This window comes from Lissotriton helveticus, chromosome 5_1, assembly GCF_964261635.1.
Source record: "Lissotriton helveticus chromosome 5_1, aLisHel1.1, whole genome shotgun sequence".
NCBI classification, from domain to species: Eukaryota; Metazoa; Chordata; class Amphibia; order Caudata; family Salamandridae; genus Lissotriton; species Lissotriton helveticus.
In genome coordinates this window covers 1,396,562,754-1,396,588,350 of record NC_136065.1, presented here as the reverse complement: position 1 = coordinate 1,396,588,350, position 25,597 = coordinate 1,396,562,754, and the positions used below count along the sequence as shown (strand labels likewise).

The 25,597-nt window shown below is 46.1% G+C and overlaps 1 protein-coding gene across 12 annotated transcripts in view; it reads left to right on the top strand.

Moving 5' to 3' along the window:
* The window catches only part of SYCP1 (synaptonemal complex protein 1), a 6,803,167-nt gene that overhangs the window by 2,121,428 nt on the left and 4,656,142 nt on the right, over nt 1-25,597 (top strand). For all 12 annotated transcript variants that reach the window (XM_078644363.1, XM_078644366.1, XM_078644361.1 and 9 more), the window contains one exon: nt 19,655-19,830. In XM_078644363.1, the coding sequence (XP_078500489.1) occupies nt 19,655-19,830 (176 nt within the window). The remainder of the gene's footprint in view (nt 1-19,654; nt 19,831-25,597) is intronic.

The following is a 25,597-nucleotide window of genomic DNA, read 5'->3' as shown; positions in this document are numbered from 1 at the left end:
TCACTCACCTGACGCAGGTAAGCACAGGAAGAAGTCACAGAGGTCGTTGACCTCCCATAAACATGAAGCCGGAGCATGCTGCTCCCAGTCTTCACCAAACACGGGCCCCGTAGGAGTGATTCTAAGTTAAGGAATCTGTGACTAGACTGTCTCTACTAGATACATTGTTACCAAAGGTAAGTAACTCGTTCATTAACATCAGCTTACATGTAGGGGCCTAAAGGGGCAGATCACAAACCTCACACAACATGGACTGGCAGTCCTAAAACACTGGGTAATGACACTACATTCACAGTTAAGATGTCAGACAAGAGATGAGGCATTATAGCACTTACAACTAGTAAATATAACCCCTTATTATCATTCTTAGAAAACAGTCAATATTACCAGCAAAGATCAAACTTAAGATTACTTAGTGAACCATGGATCAAAACTTGATCTCAACGAAGGAGACTAGGGAAACCCCTAGTGGAACCTCTGCCACATTAGGTGCCCTCTGCTGAATTTGACAGTATAGGAGTATTAGTTTTCTTCGTGTATGGGAATGGAAAAGACAGCAGATCACAAACTTCTATGGTGAACCATGAGACGCTTTCAGACATGGAGCTAGCTCGATTGAGCAATCTTGCTTTGCTGTGCCATGAATGCAAGTGAGGCAAAGTGTGGTAGAAGCAAAAAGGCAAAGCAGTATATTTTACATGGCCAAAGGAAGTGGCTACAGGCTAAGAAACATCATGTTCAGTAAATAAGCTATATGTATACATAATTGTATGAATTCACATATCATTCTAGAGGCTCTTGCTCAATTTGTTGATTTCTTACTTCATCTAATAGTTCATTAGGTGGAACATATGGAGACATATTAGCCATGATTTAGAGTTTGGAGAATGGGATATTCAGTCACAAACAGATATCCTGCTGCCTTATTATAAGTGCATTATATGCTATGGCACTTGCAAAAATGTGGACAGAATCTCCGTCACATTTGTGGCGAAGTATCACATCAGCCAAACTCAAAATAAGGTCTTAGGTCAGCTATTCAAATGATTGAGAACCTTCCTTTTGAGAAAGCCACAGAATGGCTTTTGACATTACAAGTGGAAGCTTTGCTTACACATAATCCATTGTGCAATGCCCTTGTAATTATTAATACCAAATTAGACTTTGAATGAGGTACACTTGCAATGACAATTCCTTCATCATGGATCGAGGGTCATACCCAAAAGGTCAGTGTCTGCAGGTTTAGCTATCCAGGGGGTTTCAACCGTGATGCTGCCCAACTCTGCACCTACACAGGCTCTGGCCTTGGTGCTGCTTCTGAGGAAGCAGGTTGTGGATTCCCTTGCACTCAGCAACGCGTACATGGCCAACACAATTTTAAGCCTCATTTGTCAGAGTAAACCCTAACGCCTTGCCTATGGTCCCTCCAGGTAGAGAGTATAAGAAGCCGGACTCAATGGACTGAAAGCTTTTCACAACCTTTGGTGAGCCTGTTAGTCTATGTAAGGGAACGTTAGGAATATTTCTTATAGTCTTTAATAGTTATTTGCAATCAGACATCTTTATAAATCTCTTTAGTGTGTGTCCTACAATGGTGTAATTCTGTGTTCATTCAAAATATTTCTTTATATAGTTCTTCCTTAATCAATAATCCAAATCCCTATGCCTTTTGGGATGAAAGTTTATTTATCAGGTGAACATGTAAACAATAGAATCAGATCCACTGTGAAAACTGTAGAATTGTTTCCTTTGTAACAGTCAGTATGATACAAATGCAGATATATAGCTCCAGATTTGTTGGTACAGTATACCACTGTGAAGCGGGGAACTCCCAACCAAAGTTCTGCTTCTGTGGACCACTGGCCCTCTGCTGGGTCAGCTGCTAACAAATGGTGCCTCTCTCTAGCTTTAAAAGTCTTGCGAGAGAAGTGCTTAATTTGTAGAAGACTATGTGCCATTTTGGGATCATTCCTTGTATAGAGGAAGATATGGGTGACACCGCTACCAAATATGTCAGTAACCTTAATGGCAATCATATTTTCAGCAAGGGTATAGACCACCACCCACATCAGCCTGTCCAAAGCAAGCCTAAATCCAGCAAAATCAAAGCAGTTGTATTCACATTTTTGTCGAATGAACGAAGTCCTGAGAGGGATGACAAATCTTAGATCTTTGACAGTTTAATGAATACCTAAACAACTTTTTTTTTGCATTGTTCTGCTCAATAAAATCCTTCATCTTCTGATAGAAATGGAGTTCCCCACATCGGATCCAAGGATCTCTACAAAATGTATGACTTCCTTATCACCCTTTTTCAGTAGACATGGATATGAGGTGCTTCCTTACATTGATGATTGACTGATAAAAGCAATAATATTTCATTCCATCTAGGTTTCCACTAGAGATAATCTGAAGCTGCTGTTTGTTTAAACAAAGAAAAGCTATCATCTATGCCTCAAAATCAAACACAGTTTGTGAAAGCAATCCTGGACCCAGATAACGGAAAGGCTTTCTCCTCAAAGAAGCAAATTTGCCACCTACACAGTGTAGCATGGTGCCTAATGGGCGAGCACTTCAGCAACCCTCATAGTGGTAGTAATTTACATAGTGCTATATAAATAGTCCTATTTACATTTTCCCAAAAATTTTAGTACTGAATTCCCTGGCTCAGTGACTGTCTAGAGAAGGAGTAATAGGCTCAAAATACAAGAACGTTCCTGCCCAGGGAGACTGTAAGGGGAAAAAAACAATAGGCCTTGGTTTTCAGCAAGACAACAGATGTCCAGATGGAGAGCGGGGAAGCCCATGTGGAGGAGCTAGCTCCTAAAGGCAATTTAAAACACGAAGATGGAAACCAACAAATAAATGTGCATAAAGTGAGACCCGCCAGACAAGGATTGCAATCCTTCCGTCGCAGAATCAAAAGTGCTTCAGTACTGATATGGATAAGACAGTACAATATTCATGCTTTACGTAAAAGAATACGGAGGAACACTGTTGTGTGTTAGTGGAACCCAGATGCTGTGAGTATAGGTCATACTGCATCAAGTTTCTCCGACAGCAGAACATCTCTTAGGAATACCCAACAACTGGAAGTGAACCAAGCCCAGCTCTACAAGATCTTCAGTGTTGGAGCAGAGTGAACCTGGACCTGTTTGCCATCAACTTCAAAAGCAAATGCCAGTTCTGTGCCAGAAGTAGCACACTGCCATGGTCCGGGATGGGGGGAAGTATTTATAAATTCATGGTCAGAGACCTTTGCTGCACTTTTCATCCACTCCATTCTTCTCTAGAGTATTAAGCAAGATAACGAGAGACCCATGCTAGTTGCTTTTCATAGCGTTAGAGTAGCTAAGGCAGTATTGTTTCTCAGACCTCCTTCACCTCTGCGAGATGTAACATTTCTAACTGGAATCAACTCACCTTTCTGCAGCGGCTAGATTTTATCTTGTGAATATAATGAATGCTTCCACTTAAGACATTCCTGAAGCCCTCCAAAAGAGCCTGTCATGCCCGGGAAGTATAAACATTGAGACGTATGGAAATATTTGTTGACTACAGTGTTAGAGACTCTTCTAGCCGCAGATTCCTTACCTTAGAATGTTCCACAGGCATCAGAATGGTGCAGAAACTTTTTTGTGAGCAGTACGCCTGCGCTAGTAGGTGACGTCATGCAGCTGCGGGTGGCGTCGTCCATGCTGGAAGTGACGTGCGCCATGCCTCTATAGGCGCCACCCTAGTGCACTGACGTCAGTTCTTTTCTTTCCCCCAGTCAGCGCAGATCTGGCGCAAGCTACCCCCAATCAATTTTTGACTGAGGTGTTTCCGACTTTTGTCATCGTCTTTTTTGAGAGATCTTCTCCTGATGTGGCAGAGTTATTCACTAGGAATGCTGGCTTCAAGCCCTGCTGTGCCTGTCATTGACAGATCTTGGGGATGAACCGGCACCTTGTTTACCTCTGGTGCCTACAGCGCGAATACGACACGAAGACCTGCGCCACGCACCCCAAGGCCTTGAGGGACGGTCCCTCAAGCTCCTTGCCTCTCAATGTGCAAGGCCCAACTGTGTCGATCCTGGTCAAGAGGAAGGTACCAGATTGGTTACGCAGCCCAAGAGTCTTTTTGCACTCAAAGTCGTCTGACAATTCGGGTAATTCCCACAAGAAAAAGAAAAGCAATAAGTCGAAGAGGTCGTCAACTTCGCACGTCTGCCACTGTCTTCAGACGAGACGAGGGAGCGTCTTTATTTGAGGCCGGGCTTTGTGGTTGAACCTGCGCCTGGGCCAGCTTGCGCCTCCCTGAGTGTCCAAGAGCTGGGGCAACCCCGCTCAACTGTGGGAGTTTTATGAGGTCATGCACTTCATCTTTGAGGGGCCCGTCTCTACTGACATACCTTTGGGCCCCATGGGTTCAGAAGGGGCCACTACTGGTTCTCCACCAGCGGGTCTGCCCCTGGCACCATTCGGGCTCTTGGGATCTGCAGATGGATCCCGGCACAGGTTGTACCATCTCGACCATCCCCGGCACCAGTTATGATGCCAACGCTCCTGATGCCTTCCGGCTGTGCCATCCCAATTCTGATCCCCGACTCCAACACGAAGTCGGAGGGTTGTTGTCCGACACCAGCTTTGCCGCCGACTGGAGCCATGCCTTCCAGGCTGGAGCCCAAGCCCTATCCCGGTGTGCTAGGACTCGGGGAGGATAGGGAGGGGTCGCTGGACCCTGAAGAATACCATTCTTTAGGACCCAACATGGGCTGGTGTGAGGATTTGGCAGAGGCCACTTGACTGAACCCCTCCCAGATACTGGAATGCTCTCTCCCCCTACCATAGCTATGGAGGAGGGAGTGGTGTTTGCCATGGCGGTGAGAAGGGTGGGTGAGGTCCTTGGCTTTAGCCTGCCTTCAGTGACAGTCAAGACAAACGTCTTGACAGAGTTCTTTCAGTCGGGAGTTACCCCCTCAGAACCACTTCTCCCATTTAGTGAAGCCCTCACAAACGTCCTGCCTGGGACTTGTTCTCAGTTCACTATATGGGCGTCTGTGAACAGGACAATTGCCTGCCGCCACCACCCCGCCCTAGGGGACCCAACTTCCTCACCCAACACCCTACCCTGGATGGAGAGCTTGGTGGTCTAAGCCCCTACTTCCCTTGTAAATCCTGGTGTTTTCCCTACCGCCCCACCAGATAGGGTATCCAAAAGAATGGACACCTTAGACAAGAAAATGTTTTCTTCCATCAGCCTGGCACTGCGGTGCGTGAACACACTCCCATTCTCTATGGGATTCAGTTGCAGAGGTGCTGCCCATGGTTCCGGAGGAGGCACGAAATATAATTTCCCAAGCTGTTGCTGACGGGAGAGATGCAGCTACCTTCACGATCAGATGTGGACTAGACACCACAGGCAGAGCGCTTTCAGTGACAGTGGACTACAGCGCATTACCTGGCTGAGAACAACTGGCTTTTCAGGGGATTTAAACAAAGGAAATGCGGCCGACCATAGGCTCAGCACCTCAGTTTATTTTGTAAACCAATTTGTAAAATTGTCCATGCAAACCCATCCGTAGTATGCCACACTTTTACTCCACTGGAGTCCAGATAAATATATTCAAAAGGAAAGGACGGTGCACCAGGATGAAGTCAAGGAATTCCATGTGTGTTCCAAAATAAATTCTTTATTTAGTTTTTTTTTTAAAACATGGACTTCAGCCAACGCATTTCGTTCCAGACGGAACTTTGTCAGGGCAGTATTTGTCTTTGAGTCAGTCCAACAATCTAACAGTTCCACGATTGGAAAATATTCCACAGACGCCCAGGTACAAAACAAGGATAATAATGAGCTTTGTGATCCCTGGTGTCCAGATAAGAAGTAGTTGTCTGTGCAGAACCCAAAGGTGTCCTTTGAAGTAGCTTCGAAGTCTATACTGCATATAATGAATAAATATGATAGTGGAATCCAAAAGCCAAGATCACAGCCAATGTTCCTTATATTAACCGCATTGTGGGTTCTCAAAAGAGGTCCCTCATTCGGACTCCCAGTGGGAGTGACTCAAAGACAAATACTACCCTGATGAAGTTCCGTCTGGAATGAAACGCGTTGGCTGAAGTCCATGTTTTTATTTGAAAACGAAATAAAGAATTTATTTTGGAACACATTCCTTGACTTCATCCTGGTGCACGTCCTTTCCTTTTGGCTTTTCAGGGGATGTCCAAGCATCGCTTATGAACATGCCCTTAGATGGCTCCTGTCTCTTCGGAGACAAGGCATCTCAGCGTTGGAGTGCTTCAGGGACAGCAAAGCTACGGTTTCATGGGTAGCATCACACCTGCCAATGCTCAACCACATGAACCCTGATGTAAAACTGTTACTGATGGTACAGTGTTTACTTTTAGCAACTATGCAGTGGTTAATATGCATGTAAATCATTGCTTGCCTTAGCTAGTGCTTATTGTGCATGATTCCGTTATTCAGTATTGCGGGACAAATGTGGAAGGAGCCAAAGCTTGTATGTGGACTGGTTACACAACATGTGGACCTCGTGCCAACTGGCCATATTTGAAATGTGCAGTATTTTAACTGTAACTGTGAGTGTATGCCACTTTATTTGTTTTGAAATTGCTTATTTCCCCAACGCATGGCTCAACTGACAGCACAACTAGTCTTTTGTGCCTATATAAGCCCCATTGCACTTTCAGTCACTGATTGGCTTCGTTGGTTCCTGGCCCCCTCTTTCCTGACTCCTGTCGAGTTTCTGCATTCCAGTGGCTTCCAGACAGTGACTGCCTCCAGGATTCCCGGTCGTCAACAAGGCTTTTCGGTTTCCGGCTTAAATTGCGCTGTCTGGAATTGCCCGGATTCGCTGAAAGGAAAGAGGACACGAAAAAGGTGAAATCTGCCCTCACTCTCACACTCTGTAAACACGATAAACATTGTTTGTCAACACGCAGAATTTAAAGGCGTTTCTTTTTTCAGTTCTTTTTAAAGCAGCAATTGCGATTACGTTTTCTGATAATTGTTTTAAAGTGCAAGGTACAAGATAGGTGCTAACAGTTTTCATGGGTAGCATCACACCTGCCAATGCTCAACCACATGAACCCTGATGTAAAACTGTTACTGATGGTACAGTGTTTACTTAGAGCAACTATGCAGTGGTTAATATGCATGTAAATCATTGCTTGCCGTAGCTAGCGCTTATTGTGCATGATTCCGTTATTCAGTATTGCGGGACAAATGTGGAAGGAGCCAAAGCTTGTTTATATGTGGACTGGTTACACAACATGTGGACCTCGTGCCAACTGGCAATATTTGAAATGTGCAGTATTTCAACTGTAACTGTGAGTGTATGCCACTTTATTTGTTTCGAAATTGCTTATTTTCAAAAGTTCAGGGGGGAGGAGCCAAGCCTGCAACCATGATGGCCGCGTAGGCTCTCGGCTCCGCCGACCTTCTTGCTTTGTTCCCACATCCTGCAATTTATCCTGCACTCGAGCCGTGTTTTTGTGATGGCGAAATGATTCTGCTCTCTTTGGAGTGTCTCCGGGATTCCTACCAGCTGTCACACCGGCGAAATGTCCTCACCTCTTCCCCGGCCTTTAATGTCCACGAGACCGGGTCTTTGAGTGTTGGGGTCGGCCAGCCCCTGCTGCAACAACAACGGCCATCGAATACGGGGAGGAGTCGGCCGGCCGGAGTGTGTCTACTGCACTGCTCTTCCCTTGCCGCAGCTATCCAGCTTACCCGGCGGTTCCGTGTGCCCGAGAGACATCACAGATCCAGGGGACTACATTGTATCTATTCTCCGCCCGTGAACTGCCCGGACAACTTTTTCATCTTTCCCAAGCTATTGTGGGCGACATTTTGAGCACCACGTACTCGGCGCTTGGCACTGAAGGCTCCGTATCGTTATTGTGGGCCCAGGTGACTGCTGACGCCGCATCAACGCCACCGATCGTAAGATATGGAGTCTGCTACTCCTGTGCTCCTGACTCGATCGTACTCTGGTTAGTGGCAGCGGGGTGATCAATTGTACGCATGGGAAGACACCGGTCGGGCTCGAGAGTCGCTACCTGCCGGTGAGCCTCGAATGAGAAGGAATGCTGGAGCCCATGCTCTTGGGGCAGCGCCGGGGACTGGTGATGTTCTGGTTGCTTTAGGTGCTTTGCGGGCTGCCCTGGATTGTAGCGCCCGGGACCTGGGGAGCCGACTGGACGCCATCACTCCCTTTGTGTGCTTTGTTGAACGTGATTGTTCTCGAGTGCGGGACACTGCGCCACACCCTGCACTTGACTGCGGTGTACTGCTTAACCCCGGGGATACGGAGATGTCGGGGGACCAGGATCTCGAGACTGCCATGGGGCTGACTGATCTTGTTGGGAAGAGGTCTGGTGTTCGTGGACTTGTGCAGTGGTTGGAGAAGCGGCTCCGGACGCCGTGTCCGGCAACTCATGTGTTGTTTGATGGGGTGGCTCTCCCTCTTCTCCTGGAACTGGTGTTACTGGACTGGTCTACTGACTTTAGGGGATTAATGCTGCGCATGGATCCTTCCCACATCGTCTTTGATCACACACTATCGTTTTTGGCTGACTTTGATGGGCAGCTTAAAGTATTATCACGGCCATTCCGTTCGCCTACTCCATCTAAAATGGCGGCTGGTCTGCTGGGCTCCGTTGATACAATTGATCGCATGGGACAAGGTTGAGGATGTTTTCTTGCTTATTGTTGCATGCACGGCTGATGACTACGAGAGACAGGCGGGATATTGACTGATTCGAATGTTGGTTTTGTGTCGGTTCGAGGGTCTGCGTTTGGAGGGTGGGCGGCTGGGAGCCCGTACGCTAATTGTCTTCTCCTCCTCCATTTTCTTTTCTTTCTTTTCTTCTTATCTACTATATTTCGGGTTTCCTATTTAGGGCGACAGGCACACTGCTGGGGGGATAGACCATGGCCTTCTGCAGGGGTGCAGGGTGGGGGGTTGGGGGGTGGTTTCTATGTATCTTCTTATTTCTTCCTTGGTTCTATGGTCCTTTTTCTTTATTTTTTTTGCCTTATCTTGCAGGGTATCTATGGCGTATTCAGTTTTTGTGGGGTGGGGCAATGGTTTGTCACGTATAATGATTGTGTTGATGGCTATTTTGCATTGCTTACTTCGCCCATCACTCCCACTTTAATCGTCAAGCTAGTTGCCTCTGTACAGTTTGGAAGCCAGCTGCAGATCCTGAAACGACCGCTTGGCATTGACCCTGTATTCATTAGATTAAAAAAATAAATAAACAAGCATTGAAAATGCAATAGGTCTCGCAATAGAAGAGTTTTACATTTTTCGTTTTGCAAATGGATGAGTGGCGTTGCGTGGATGAGTGGCGTTGCGTGGATGAGTGGCGTTGCGTGGATGAGTGGCGTTGCGTGGATGAGTGGCGTTGCGTGGATGAGTGGCGTTGCGTGGATGAGTGGCGTGTGTGAGTGGCGTTGCGTGTGTGAGTGGCGTTGCGTGTGTGAGTTGCGTGTGTGAGTGGCGTTGCGTGTGTGAGTGGCGTTGCGTGTGTGAGTGGCGTTGCGTGTGTGAGTGGCGTTGCGTGTGTGAGTGGCGTTGCGTGGATGAGGGCACATTTTTTATGTATGTGCTTGTTTTTAAAATAGCGAAATATTAGCTTTGTTATTTACAATGCCAATAGTTTTATCTTTCGCAAATGTGACACCTATTGTAACACAATATGTGTTGTGAGGGTGAGTGAGGGTGAGGGGGTGAGGGGTTGAGGGTGAGGCGTTGTGAGTGAGGGTGAGGGGTTGAGGGTGAGTGAGGGTGAGCGGGTGAGGGGTTGAGGGTGAGTGAGGGTGAGGGTGAGGGGTTGAGGGTGAGTGAGGGTGAGGTGTTGAGGGCGAGTGAGGGTGAGGGTGAGTGAGGGTGAGGTGTTGAGGGTGGGTGAGGGTGAGTGAGGGTGAGGGGTTGAGGGTGAGTGAGGGTGAGGGTGAGGGTGAATGAGGGTGAGGCTGAGGGGTTGAGGGTGAGTGAGGGTGAGTGAGAGTGTGGGTGAGTGAGGGGTTGAGGGTGAAGGGTTGAGGGTGAGTGAGGGTGAGGGTGAGGGGTTGAGGGTGAGTGAGGGTGAGGGGTTGAGGGTGAGTGAGGGTGAGTGCGGGTGAGGGTGAGTGAGGGTGAGGGTGAGGGTGAGTGAGGGTGAGGGTGAGGGGTTGAGGGTGAGTGAGGGTGAGGGTGAGTGAGTGTGAGGGGTTGAGGGTGAGTGAGGGTGAGGGTGAGTGAGGGTGAGGCTGAGGTGTTGAGGGTGAGTGAGGGTGAGTGAGAGTGAGGGTGAGTGAGGGGTTGAGGGTGAAGGGTTGAGGGTGTGAGGGTGAGGGTGAGGGGTTGAGGGTGAGTGAGGGTGAGGGTGAGGGGTTGAGGGTGAGTGAGGGTGAGGCATTGAGGGTGAGTGAGGGTGAGGGTGAGTGAGGGTGAGGGGTTGAGGGTGAGGGGTTGAGGGTGAGTGAGGGTGAGGGTGAGGTGTTGAGGGTGAGTGAGGGTGAGGGGTTGAGGGTGGGTGAGGGTGAGTGAGGGTGAGGGGTTGAGGGTGAGTGAGGGTGAGGGTAGGTGAGGGGTTGAGGGTGAGTGAGGGTGAGGGTGAGTGAGGGTGAGGGTGAGGCTGAGGTGTTGAGGGTGAGTGAGGGTGAGTGAGAGTGAGGGTGAGTGAGGGGTTGAGGGTGAAGGGTTGAGGGTGAGTGAGGGTGAGGGGTTGAGGGTGGGTGAGGGTGAGGGGTTGAGGGTGAGTGAGGGTGAGGCGTTGAGGGTGAGTGAGGGTGAGGGTGAGTGTGGGTGAGTGTGGGTGAGGGTGAGTGAGGGTGAGGGTGAGTGAGGGTGAGTGAGGGTGAGGGTGAGTGAGGGTGAGTGAGGGTGAGTGAGGGGTTGAGGGTGAGTGAGGGTGAGGGGTTGAGGGTGAGTGAGGGTGAGGGTTTGAGGGTGAGTGAGGGTGAGGGTTTGAGGGTGAGTGAGGGTGAGGGTGAGGGTGAGTGAGGGTGAGGGTGAGGGGGTGAGTGAGGGTGAGGGTGAGGGTGATTGAGGGTGAGGGGTTGAGGGTGAGTGAGGGTGAGGGTGAGTGAGGGTGAGGGTGAGGGTGAGTGAGGGTGGGCGAGGGTGAGGGTGTGAGGCTTATTGAGAATGTGTGTGGGTGTGTGAGGATGTGTGAGAGAATGCCTGCACATGCAGCCCTTGCGTGCGTCCTATGCCTGAATTGGGAGTACCCTAGCAAAGCATCCTCTGGTACTGCCTTCCCCGACCTGTTTTTTTCTACCGAAGCAAAACAACAGCACGATGTCATCGCACTGCTGCCAAATGTAACAGAAACATTCCTACTGCAACCTTGAGCCAGATACGTCGGGGGATTCATGGCCGCATTCCAGAGACAGCTTGTAACTGTCTAACTGAAACCGGAGAACCCACGTTTATGGAAAATAGCGCATTGGACAAATCGCATGCGCCCATCAAGCATCATCGTCAACTTGGACAAGGCGGCAGCCCTCCTTCACAACGTGCATGGAAGCTGGCATTGCAAATGCAAAATGTCCACATCAAAACACAAGCATATGACTTATGCTATCAAAAAAGGAAAGTGTTTGCATAACCACAACGCCAAATCTTTTTTATTCTAGGACACAGCAGACTCGATGTTGTCAATACCGTGATAAAACACTGGGCAAAAATGACAAAAATATACTACGCAACGTAAATTTTTAAAATATATTTGACACGTGTCAGTAAGAAATGAAGAAAGAAGGGGCCGAGCACCTTGGTAAAGTTCAGAACAGATAGCGTTATTTTTTTAATTAACAAAATGCAAATAATGTGGAGAGATTTCAAGTGATTCAGGAATGGGCGCCCGTGTAAAGAGAAAGTACGGCCGGCCTGGGCAGTGATAGGGGAGGAGGGAGGAGAAATGCGAGTCACGGCAGCAGCAGCCTTTGATGTGCCGGCCGGCCGGCCGTGAATAATTAGGGGGTGAGAAATGCGCTCGGAGGGCTGCCTTTGATGTGGTAATGCGAGGCAGGCAGGCAGGCGGCTGGTGGCATTGTGCACGCGCTTTTTAGGGCTTGCGCAAGCGCAATGACCTAAAAAGCACATGCACTACATGCAATCGCCAGTGAAATCGCCAGTGGTGGTTAACCTCGGTTTAAGCCACAATAGAGCTTCGCCAGCTATGCGCTGAAGCGCATCAGCAGGCGAGCCCTAAAAAGGAACCTCATTTATCATGGTATCGTTCTGATACGGACTTTATCCTGAGCTGCGATGGGGCTCTTGGAAGACGTAATGTTGCATGCTTATGGCTTTATTGATTTGCTTGCCCATGATTGTAACTGCTATACGTATAATAAAGGTTTTTAAAAAAAAAAAGAAATTGCTTATTTCCCCAACGCATGGCTCAACTGACAGCAAAACTAGTCTTTTGTGCCTATATAAGCCCCATTGCACTTTCAGTCACTGATTGGCTTCGTCGGTTCCTGACCCCCACTTTCCTGACTCCTGTCGAGTTTCTGCATTCCAGTGGCTTCCAGGCAGTGACTGCCTCCAGGATTCCCGGTCGTCAACAGCTTGGCTTTTCGGTTTCCGGCTTAAATTGCGCTGTCTGGAATTCCCCGGATTCGCTGAAAGGAAAGAGGACACGAAAAAGGTGAAATCTGCCCTCACTCTTGTCGTATCTACGCTGCATGCACCCTGCAGCCCAAATCACACGCAGGTCACTGGTAGGTGCAACCACAATTCTTTATTGTTATTCTCCTTGCAGCTGGTTACACGCATCCGTCCCTGTCCTCGTCCTAGTCCAAACTGTCCTCTTCCTGTCCCCTGACCGGATGTGGTGTCCGGTGACCTGGTCCCCTCCCTCATAACCCACAGGGTCCTAGTGTCCTCGGTCCCTATTTGTCAGGTCACTACAACTCTCACACTCTGTTTGTCAACACGCAGAATTTAAAGGCGTTTCTTTTTTCATTTCTTTTTAAAGCAGCAATTGCGATTACGTTTTCTGATAATTGTTTTAAAGTGCAAGGTACAAGATAGGTGCTAACAGTTTTTTAATGGGCAAAGGGTACATTCAAGGAAAGACGTATTTCCCCCAATAGCTGCACCAAGGCAAAGGATGTTTTAACTGTTTCTCGCGAACTAAAAAAGAGACAGAGAGATTAGGATTATAAGTATTCCAAACGTTATTTACTAAAGCACAATTGTGAAGCATTAACAGAGTGTGACTTGTACCTTGAGAAATTGTTAAGCACAGAGTGTTCATTGTACCTTGGGAGATTGCTTATAAACATTCAATAGATGCATTCTTGATTTTGGAGATAACTATCAGAAACCCTCCGATGAGAGAGAGTTGATGTGATTTCAACGCTAGGTATTAATGTATGTCACAGTATTTGGGGCTAGAGTCACTCACTTTCCAACTCCATTCCTCTGCCATTAAAGAAAGAGACTACTTTTGTCCACTTTCGTAAGTCACTGAAAACTTGGCTATTCAATCAATAAGCTTCCTCCTTCTTTCTCTTTCCTTGGTCCTTTCATGCGGCGCTGGGAAACCCTTGGGTAGCTGTGCGAGTTACAAATTTGAAATAACATAACATAACCCCCCTTTCTTCTTGGGAACTCACGAGGGCACAGTGTACACAATCATTGCTGCCATGAAAGGTCCCACTGGGATTCAGGGACTGACTTCGCCTCATCAGAACAGCCTGGTGTTCAGGTAAGTGGCTCTCAACATAGGGCCAGGTCCTTGGGCCTTTTCAGTCCGCCTTTCATGGCCACAGAAGGGGCTTCTAGTTGCGTCTTTACATGCCCAGCCAACACAGCATGAGAGATTTCCAGCCTCTTTGTGGCCGAGGTTGCGGTACCCACAGACTTTGTGGGTCGGGTAGCCAGAGGTCAGGCCAGTCCCCCATTCCCACGACAGCCGCAGCCTTCAAACCCCTTTAGTTTGTGTTCTTAATATCATGGGTACCAGGTGGGAGGCAGGATACTCCATCACCTGCGCCCCTGGAGGTCTATAACATTGGACCGATGTGTTCTTCAAATTTTCCTACGGGACTACTCCCTCCCCTTTTTGACTACTCCTCTACCCAAGCCATCTGCTTGCGATAGGCTGACAGAGGACCACCTTACCTTTCTCCGCCAAGTAGTGACGACTCTCTTGGCCAAGGCAGCCATAGAGAGGGTGCCATTGCCAAAAGTAGGTTGTGTTTGGTATTCCTGCTACTTCCTGGTGCCCAAGAAGGACAGAGGCCTACATCCTATCCTAGACCTGCACCCTCTCAATTTCTTCCTCAAAAAGGAGACATTTGTAATGCTCCTGCTCGCTCAAGTCCAGTTTGCTGTGGACTCGGGAGACTGGATGGTAGCTTTGGACTTGCAGGAGCATATCTCCACATTCCCATCCTTTTATCTGAGCTGTTCTGGACACAGTGCAGTTTCGGGCTCAGCTGAAGATGCCTAGTGGATCATGAGTGACGTCTCCATCTACAGGTGGTTCAAGGCCTCTTTCAGCAGTGGGAGAGCTGTAGTAATGGCATGTTCCTTTAATTGGAATGTTATATAAGTGATTGGAATGTTTGGGTGCTGGGCAACAGTAACTGGTGGATCTAGTGTCATTCTTGATGTACCTTTACTGGAGCTGAATGCATTTCTTCTCTCTATTAATTAAATACTTGTTCTTGCCTGCATCTACTCTCTGTTTCCTGTTTCCACATCATATTGAGGTCACTACAATTTATGGCGACATGGATGGCGACATGAATGACTAAAAAGCTTTTGCACTACTTGGGAACTTTTGCGCTGCCCGCTTTCATTTCGCTTCTACAGGAAAGGAGTCTTCGGGTAGCTGAAGCACGAAAGGTCACGAGTTACCCTGAGGAAGCACCTGAAGCAAGTGAGTGTTTGGACTTCGCAGGGATTGCAGGATTTTCAAATTAAACCGATTCGGCATAAGGTGTTTACCTTTGAAATCCTGGGCATCGTTGACATCCTCGAGCCACGCAGCACCGGGATTCTACTTCGGAACGCCTTCTAGAGCATCGGAACGTCGTCTGCTGTTTGGATCGTCGGAAGTTTTGCAGAAGAAGACGTCTTCACACATAGAAGGTGACGTCATCGCGCAATTTTGACGGCGGCAGCCATCTTTGAAGGTTGTTATATTGGATCTCCGTGGCAACGTCTTCACGCATACCGTGTGACGTTATCGCGCACGTCTGACAACATCAGTTTTGACGGCGGCGGCCATCTTTGCAAGTGCTATATCGGATTTCTATAGCAACCCTTCACGAAGACCCTGTTTCGCGGGATAGAGCCCATTTCGAGTGTTTTTGGACCATTTCTTCTTGGTTTTAGCAATAGCGCAAGGCATCTCTCACTGTGGTACATTTGAGAAATACAATTTTCGGTTACATTAAAACTCAGGAGAACAGTCTCAGTTTAAGGTACTTTTAATACAGCAGTTGGATGTGGGGAACATTACTGGAAGAAAAAGAAGGATTCTCTTGTTTTTCGTATAGTGGGTTTTAATTACTGTTTCTTTGTGAAATACTTTGCGCAAGTGCACACAACCTTCAAGCAGGAAAGTGCTCACCGCTGGTGCGCACAGCATTCAAGTCACAATATTCACTGGTAGTGCTGATGTGTTGGTATGCTGAAAATTAATATCCAAGGAAATGTTTTTTTTATTATATCTTTATTAACTTGGCAGTATTAACAGAGTAACAAGGGGGTACCAATTACTCATTTTTATGGTCGTATTTTCATTTTCTTTAAGTGTACAAGAGACATACTAGCAAAAGAAATTTCACGAAACTCATGAGATGTTACATGGAAAGGGAGGGGGTGTACATGCAGCAGAGGTTTCATGAGGTTTAGGAAGTTCTTGAGGTGTAAGTTTATTTACTAGTTCATCATTCACGTGGTGGTTATTTGAGTGTCACGAGGTGGTTATTTGAGTGTCTTAATTTCATGAGGTGTCTTAATTTCAAGAGGGATTAGTTTATTTACTGACGTTTCATTCACGAAGTAGTTACATTTGCTGGTTCATCATTCACGAAGTGGTTTTAATCACTAAATTATCTTTCACATAGTGGTTAGTTGAGTGTTTGATTTGAATATGTCTTTGGAAGCCGGGAATTCAGGTACTGGGGATGAGGGTTCGTCAGGTGTACGTTTGACTTCAAATTTACAAATCAATTCCCCCAAAGAATTTCTAGCTATTCCTGGAGAACCGTTGATTAATTGGTTGGATTGGAAAGCATTTTTTTTTACGTTCTCACCGGAAAGGAAGAAAAGGATGTTGTTATATTCGCTTGGTCCGGAAGGTTTGCGTATATTTCAGGATATGCACTCACATAAAAGAGTAGAAGGTAATTCTGATGTTTTTGATTGTGCTTTGATGGATTTGGATGATCATTTCTCTCCCTCAGTATCAATTGCTGTGACTAGGCATGCATTTTTCCACAGGAAGCAAGAGAAAAATGAGACGGTAGAAGAATTTGTTTCAGCCTTGAAAAAGTTGGCAAGGAAGTGTGAGTTTGCTCAGTTACATGATGACCTTATACGTGACCAGGTAGTGATGTATACAAAGAATAAGGTATTACAGGATAAATTGTGGGTAGAGGGAGACAAGTGTCTTAAAGAAATAGTGGCTTTGGTTAAAAAAGCGGAACTGTCTGACCGATGTGCAAAAGTCACTTTGTCGCAGGATAACAAGATGGAGAAGGAATTAGTGGCCAAGGTAGTTGAGAAGAAAGCAGGATATAAAGATAAGTTGGAGGGAGGAAATGGTGATTTTTGTGACAGGAAGGACTGGGAGGGGAGTGAAAGGAAGAAATTTAGTGAGGGTGGTGAAAGAAAGAAATTTAGTGATGTGGTGTGTTTTAGGTGTGGGAGTTATTCACATGCCGCTACTTTTGAGAGGTGCCCTGCTAAGCATGCAAAGTGTATAGAGTGCGGATTGGTGGGTCATTTCTCAAGGGTTTGCAACCGAAAAAATAAGAAGTTTTCTAAGAAAAAAGTGACTTATATTCAATATGAAGATGATTCATCTGTTTCTGAATCTGATGATAATGATGTTCAAGTTAATTGAGTTCGGAACATTGAAATTTGAATTTTAATGATCAAATGTTGGCTACGTACTTGTTGATGATTGGTGTTTTTTTCTCTCTTGCATTTTGCATTTTGGAAAGGGGGGATGGTTGGGAGTGAGGTCACATGTTCTGTTCTCACATGTTCTGTTCTATTCACTTTGGAAGATGCAGAATTTACTAAATTAATTTTAGTGTGTAAATTGTTAGGTTCAGAGTGTTATGAACTATTTATAAATTATTAATGATTTTTATGTTTATTTGTTTTTTTATGTTCTTTTTAATTTTTGTTAAGAAGGAGGATGTGTAGTAATGGCATGTTCCTTTAATTGGAATGTTATATATGTAATTGGAATGTTTGGGTGCTGGGCAACAGTAACTGGTGGATCTAGTGTCATTCTTGATGTACCTTTACTGGAGCTGAATGCATTTCTTCTCTCTATTAATTAAATACTTGTTCTTGCCTGCATCTACTCTCTGTTTCCTGTTTCCACATCATATTGAGGTCACTACAAGAGCCTTGGTTAGATCTGTTTGCCACTGCCTAGAACGGGCAATGTCAGTAGTTCTGCGCGCTGGAGGTTTCAAGGTGGCACTCACTCGGAGGTGCTTTTTGTCTCCGTTGGAGGATAGTCCTCCTGTTTGCCTTTCCACCCATACCACTCCTGCCCAGGGTTCAAAAGAATATCAGGAACAGCCATCCCATGTCATCCTGTGGCTCTGGACTGGGCTTAGAGGGTTTGGTATCACAAGCTGTTGAGCATGGCCATCAGTCTTCCAATCAGACTGCCCCTTTGGGAGAATCTTCTGTCACAGCTGCAGGAGAGAGTACTCCAACCCGAACCTTTCAACGCTCACCCTACATGCATGTAAATTGAGCGGCGACAGTTTACAGCTATCCTCCATCCGCCCAAACTCTGAAAGGTTTACAACACGTTTCTTCCCATCCCTTTCATTATGCCCCAATGGGACCTTAATTTAGTTCTCACTTTCCTGATGTGCTTACCTTTTGAGCCCATGCACAGCTCTGAGACTCCTCATCTTCAAAACACTCTTTCTATTGGCAATTACATCTGCCAGGAGGACAGTGAATTTCAGGCTTAATCAGCCATCCGTATACTACATTTTTTGCAGACGAATTGATGATCAGAACCTGTGCCTCTTTCCTACTGAAGACGGCAACACCTTTTCACGCTGAAAATAACATTATACTTCAGACTTTCTATGCTCCTCCTCACCCCACCAAACAAGAGAAGAGGCTCTACTGTCTGGATCCAAAAAGAGCAGTATTGTTCTACATTGATCATGCCAAAGACATCCAGTTGGACGATTAACTCTTTGTGGGCTTTGCTGGAGCATAGAAAGGTAAAGCAGTACAGAAGACAACCATCTACAGGTAGATTATCCTCTGCATAAAGATCTGCTATGCACTAGCCAAGAAACAACCCCTTAGGGCTTGTAGGCGCATTCCACCAGAGTCAAGGCTGCGACCACTGCATTAGCTCGTAGAGTCCATTGCCTGGATATCTATCACGCAGGTACGTGTGCATTACTTCCCACATTCACCAATCACTACTGCCCGGACAGTCAGGTCCAGTATGATGGGAATTTCACCCCTTTGGTCCTCCAGGACTTCTTATAAACAGATCCACTTCCAAGGAGATATTGCTTTGGTATCTATTCTAAAGTAATGAATCTGTGGCAATAAGTCTCTATCATGTTAACAAGTTACTTACCTTCGGTAACGTCTTATCTGGTAGACACTCTGTTCAGCACCAGATTCCTTACTACCCTCACAACATCCTTGTTCTGTCAAATTAATGTGAAGAGGTCTCCGCTGACATCACTCTAGCACATACTACCATAGTATCGCTCTGTGCTTGTGGTGTAGAAAAATAATCATGAAACTAAGGTAAGTGCTCTGGGGCAGTGCTTATATACAGCGCACATCATTTCTGACACAAATGGTGTTGACGATGCCACATGGAGCCAACCATCACCACCTACTGTTATGCAAGGGGAATGCTCAGTAACATTTCTGGATCCAGTCTAACACCTGGGGATAATTCAAAAGCAAGGAATCTGCCGCTGGATAGAGTCTCTACCAGATGAGGCATTACCAAAGGTAAGTAACTTGTTCTTTAAAGCAAATAGTATTGCATTAAATCTGCCAAAGACGGAATCATGCACCTTCTGTTTTACCTGGGGGGGGTTTTGGGTACAAGGAAAGATTTGGTGGTGTGGCCTGAAAACTGATGCAATACTTGTTATACCCTACAGCTCTTACAAGACTGCTCTTCTCTGCTGAGACAGGAATGAGGGTATTCAAATAGGTAATTTAACATGATTGCAGTGCTATGGTTCTTCCCCACCTTCCTTGCAGTACAAGCTCCTTTTGAAATCAGGGTATCTGTACTTGGAAGAAAAAAGAACTGCACATCTTTCTCTGTTTTGGCACTATATCCTATATTACAATTTCATCTGTTTGAGTACTTTTATAGTTTAATACTTATTTGAAGAAACTCTGTTGTAAGTTACTGATCTTTGTGTTATTTATCTTGCCCAGAAAATTAAGGATATTGAATTACAAACTGCAAAGGCAACATTGTTGCAAGCTACTGAAGACAAAGAAAGATGCATTGAAGAACTTAAAGATATACAGTCAAAGCATGAAATGACTGTGACTGAGCTCCAAACCATTATTTGTAATTTGAAAGACATGCTAACAACAGAGCAAATGAGGTATGACTATCAGGGTGGCTACATGCCACTTCTTCTTTTAAACATGTTCGCATAAAAAGTAGCTATGTGAAGGTCTAAGTTTCCATTTAGTTTTTGAGATAGTACCATATGAACAAGGTTTTGAGTGGACTTCAAATGATTACATAATAGAATATCTTGACATTTGAAAAGTTGTTTTTTGATTTGTCTGTAACTTCGTCACTGTTTGACCAATTTTCACATTTGGCACACACTAAGCTTGTTTATCTTGTTTCTGTTGTTATTTTAAAATATGAGCAGATGTACCAAGGGAGAAAAGGGTTACAAGGGGTGCAAGAAATTGATTATTGGTTAAGGGTTTTGGAAGCCCCACTCAAACACCACAATCCTTGTCATGGTGAACTATAAAACGTCACAAAATTATCCAGTGCTTAACCCTTTTGTAGCTTGGGACAAAGCAGTTTGGTGTAACTTAGAGGGAATGTGCAAGGTATTTATGCTGCACACAAACAGTGCTAAAGTAAAAACACAACAAAAATCCCAAACCAATTTAGAAAAAATAGAGTACATTTTAATAACTACAATGATACAAGAGCAACAAAAATTCAATCAGTAGAACCAGAGATATTCAATTAAAATGTTTTCTGTAGATCTAGCTCCTAAAAGCGCAAAGCTCCACTCGTGGTAATCTGGTCGTGCTAGGCGAGGGAATGTCACAAATCAGGCCAACCGTGGTAGGTCTTGGGCTGGATAGAGTGACCAGGTCAGTCCTGCTCAAAAACGTAACTGTCTCAAAAGTCTGGTGCAGAGAGTTCAGTTCACGGTGGAGGAGCAGGGAGAGCATCGCGGATGGACATCGCTGTGGCGCGAAGAGCAGTCCTTACATCGCGGACAGTTGTCACAATAGTGCGAGGATCTAGTTGGGCCTCGCAGACGGTAGTTGCTGAAGCTTCACATTAACGGTCACCGCAGATTGTTATTGCTGTAGCATGAATTGCAGCTCTCACATTGCCGTTTTTTTCTGTTGATCGCTGTATTGAAAAGTTTCATGTTCACTAGAGCTGTGCTTGGGTTGGTGGCAATCACGGATGGCAAATTCTTGGCGCGAATGGGCCTATTTGTAGTTGCGAAGAACCCAAAACTTGATGATTCCATCTTTCTTCACAGGAGGAGCTCAGATGATGCCAACAGAGAATCCAGAACATGGGGAAGTGCCTCTTTGGGGTCAGGTAACTTACTCCAACAGAGGCCAGCAGGACTCAGACAGGTCCATCTGCAGATCCTGGCATGTCCAGTACAGCAGGTCAGCTAGGCTGTTGTGGGGAGGCCTCTGGAGCTTGTTGTGTCCCTGTAGCTCAGATAGGTTAGCCAACTGACTCTTGGAGTCACTCTGAGTAGCTTGTGATGAAGGGAGCATGTACAGACTTCCTTCTCAGAGAACTGGGCAGTTCTCAAGCATCAGGGCAGCCGTTTGGGGGTCAAGGCTGTCCTCAAGCATCAGGGCAGTCTTTCTGTTAGCAGGGCTGTCCTCTAGGGAGAAAGGCAGGCTTTAATCAACAAGGCAGTCTTCTAGTGAGCACGGCAGTCCTTCTTCTGTAATATCTTCAGGTTCAGGAGTGAATTGAAGAGTTGTTCTGAGGATCCAATGTTTATACCTGTTGGCATCCTTTGAAGTGAGGGCATTCCATATGCTACCCCCACACCTGGTTTGACAAGTACTTCCCTTCCCCTGCCAAGCCTCCAAGAAGTCTAGGGCGAAACACGGCTACTTTCATGGTCCTCTGTGTGTGCTGGAGGCAAGCCCTTTCAAGTGTAAGTGGGGCAGGGAACAGCTCTCCCGCAGCCATCCCAGCAGGGTGGCCTATCCTTCCGGCAGCTTGTAGTCCCCTTTTGTCTCACTGGCTGGAAGGAATACACAAAGCCCAACAGCAGGGCCATTCACAGTGAGGTGACCCAGTAAACTGACAGAAGGCACACATGGCTAAAACAAGAAAAAGCCAACTTTGGTGGCATTTTCAGAACTGTGACCTAAAATCTGACTTCATCTTTAAAGAGAATTATAAATTATAATTAATTTGAATATAAATGTGACATTTCTACCTGCTCACAACCAAACATTAACAACAACAAGGTGATGGGTGTGGTGCAGGGGCCAGGGTAGCTGACTCCGGAACACAGGGGCTCATGGTTCGATCCCCTGGGCCAGGTGCAGGTTAGCCCAGCACCTTGTGACTCTGGGCAATAGCTCGCATAATCTTCCCGACGGCCTCCAGCACCTGGACACCTCGCCTGAGGTTGCTGCTCGCTTTACAAATTATGGTGTGTGTGTGTGTGTGTGTGTATATATATATATATATATATATATATGTGTATATATATATATATATATATAAGTAGGTGTAAGCGGCGCATTCCTAAGACGCATCCCTGGTTTGATGATGCCTGCAAGAAATTAAAACTGGAGCTTCTTGCGGCAATCAAATGCAAAGACAAAGCAAAGATCAGGGCAATTAGATTGTCCTATAAAAAAGAGATCATCAGGGGTAAGAGAGAGTGGGAGGAAGCTAGGTGGGAAGAACTGAGAGGCGCCCTCCTGGCAAACTATTTTGGGCAATAGTAAGTTCTGGCACGAGAAAGAGAGGAGAAACTCCCTTACCAAATATCGCCCCATCAGTTTGGGAGGCACATTTTGCAGCACTCTATACAAGCCCCGAGACTGGCACTTCGGAACATATAAGCAGGGCCTGGATACCAGAGTCAGACATTGCCCCTGGGAATCCTTTGGCCATAGACCTCCCGCACGAGTGTCGACTGCGGGGGGCCTTGGGCTTGGACTACCAGACGGGTCAGTGGGACTCTGGGGAGAGGACAGGCTCTGGAAACACTGAGAGCATCTCACTTAAGGAAGTGGAATCTGCGGTTGTTAGGCTGCTTCCAAACAAAGCCCCAGGTCTCGATAAGTTACCAGGCGACCTTTTCCGATCCCTGCCAAAAATATGGGCACCATACCTTGTTGTATTGTTCAATGCGGTCTTCAGGGGAGCTAAGCTCCCAGACTCCTGGGCGGGCGCTGAAACCGTCCCCATTTTTAAAAAAGGGATGCCCTTTAGTTCCATCGAACTACAGACCGATTAGTCTTCTGGATACTACCCAGAAACTAATGGGCCGCATCCTTCTAGACAGAATATTCGGATGGATGGAGGAGTCTGAAATATTAACTACCCTTCAGGCCGGTTTTAGATCCGGAATCTCTACCCTGGACCAAATTTTTAGGCTGCAGGTCCTTTTCTGGAAATCAGTAAAAATAGAGGGTGGCAGCCTCTATCTTGTCTTCATAGACCTGCGTGCCGCTTTCTACCCCGTGCCCAGGGAGAGTCTATGGAGGGTCTTGAAAGAACTTGGCCTTCCGCCGTATCTACTAGATGTCCTGAAGTGTTTCCATGCTGGGAACTATGCCCAGGTGAGGTGTGGGAAGAATGGAAAATTATCTGCACGCTTTCCCGTAACTAGAGGTGTTCGACAGGTGTGTGCCCTGGCCCCCACGCTCTTTAGTCTTTATATCAATGGTTTGGTGGGGGAATTAGCTAGAGTCAGGGATAGTGATGCCCCGTGGTTGGCTACAGGTCGGGTGCCCGCCCTGATGTTCGCAGACGATACTCTGTTGTTGTCGCGAACATCAATGGGCATCCAGCGTGTTCTGGACGGGTTTGTTACCTTTTGCGCCTCGAGGGGCCTGGAGATAAACTTGGAGAAGACCAAGTTCATGATCTTCGGTCCCCCGAGGCGCACCCGCCCGAGCCCTGTGCTAAATGGTACCCCACTCAAATGGGTGATAACCTTTGTCTACCTGGGTGTCACCCTGAATGAAGATTTTGGTTGGGGTCCACAGGTTTCTAAATCCACCCTGAGGCTTTCGCAGATCGTAGGGGGCATAGGCAAGTTTAAAAAAACAACCCAATTCAAGCCAGTTACCCCTCCCCTAGAGATCTATGGTGCCCAAGCTAGGTCAACTGTGATATACACACACATACACTTACACATACAATAAACCGCATAGTTATAATCGACTAGTGGTATATATACATATGGATGGGATACTTGAATTAATCGGAGCCACTGACAATCGCTTGGGCCGCTTCCCAATCAATTAATCAATCAACTAACCAGTAATTGTAGTGCACGGCTAATCACCCAAGAATCAGCACTTCAGTTTTATCCTTGTTGATCTTCAGGTAGTTGTCTCTCCTCCAAGCTGCGATGTTCTTCATGCAGTTGTAGTGCTGAGAGCGAGAGGATGAGCTGGGTGTTGTCTGCATAGGATATGATGTTGATACCGTGGGTTCTGACGATGTTAGCTAGAATTGTCATTTAGGTGTTGAAGATGGTGGGGCTGAGGGATGAACCTTGAGGGACACCGCAGATGGTGCTTGTGGGTTCCACGGTGGAGGAAGGTAGGCAGGTTTTCTATGTACATCCCTGAGGAATGATTCAATCCATCTGAGTGCATCTCCCTTGATTCCAATCTGGTGCAGTCTCTTGATGAGTGTGTGGTCGGATATGGTGTTAAAGACTGAGGAGAGGTCGAGGAGGATCAGGGCTGCTGATTCTCTTCTGTCGAGTAAGGTGTGCATGTCGTCCGTGTCTCGGTGCGGTAGTTGGCACAGAAACCTGATTGGTATGTGTATTATGATGTTTTTTTATCAATAACAATGCTGTCTTTTGTAATGAAGTGCTCATAGTATTATTTGCATTAATGTGCAAGATATATTGTGAGGTTTTTTGTATTAATGAGATTGTTGTTCTATCTAATGAAGTGTTAATAATATTATTGTAGTAATGTGTTTGTAGTTTTTATTGATTTTTTTCCCTACATATATTTATTTTTTAGATGTTTTATTACCGAGAGCATAATCATTTGTAGTCTTGACAAAGAAGTTCCAAATAATACTATACCTTCGAAAAGCATCAATGCCTGTCCACCACAAACCCAACACTCTCAATCCACCCCAAATACTAATGAATTTTGACAGATTGGGGTGTTTGTGTACAGTCTCTGGTAGTGGTTCTGGAATTCAATGACAAAAATCTAATGTCTTTTTTTATCTCTCTGACTGTGTTTTTATGTGTATTGTGTGTAATTGTTGTGTTAGATATTCCCTTGGCTTGGATGAAATGTTTTTAACCTTGTAGCACAGTTTTCCTAACATCAATATATCGGTAAGTCAATTGTAAGTTTCTGTGCCAACACTCAGATCAATGGTATTTGATAGTGATCCTTTTGACTGAATGTGGAAGAATTTTTTGGGTGAATGGTAGTTGCGCCTGTGATAGAATACTGTGCAATTATTTTTGAGAATTCCCAGAGGACGCTCATTTTAGAATTCTTGTTGGTAGGATCTGCAAGTTTTGGCTGGTTTGATAGGGACGACTCGGACGGCCTCATTGGTGATCCAAGTGTTTAAGTTCTTGATTGGTTGTTCCATTTATTTATTTATTTATTTGTTGGTTTTGTAGAGCGCGACAGCTACCCGCAAGGGTTTCCCGGCGCTAAAGGCAGCAGCAACAAGGCACTAACAGCTCAGGAGATTATTGGTTAAAGAGCCAGGTTTTGACGGCTCTACGGGAACAAGCATGACAGTTCTCGGCACGAATGTGGAGGGGAAGAGAGTTCCAAAGTCTGGGCCCCAAGCATGAGAATGAGCTGCCACCCATTCTGGATAGCCTGTGCTTGGGTACTCAAAATAAGTTTTGTGAAGATGATCGGAGTGAACGAGAGGGGGTGTAGGTT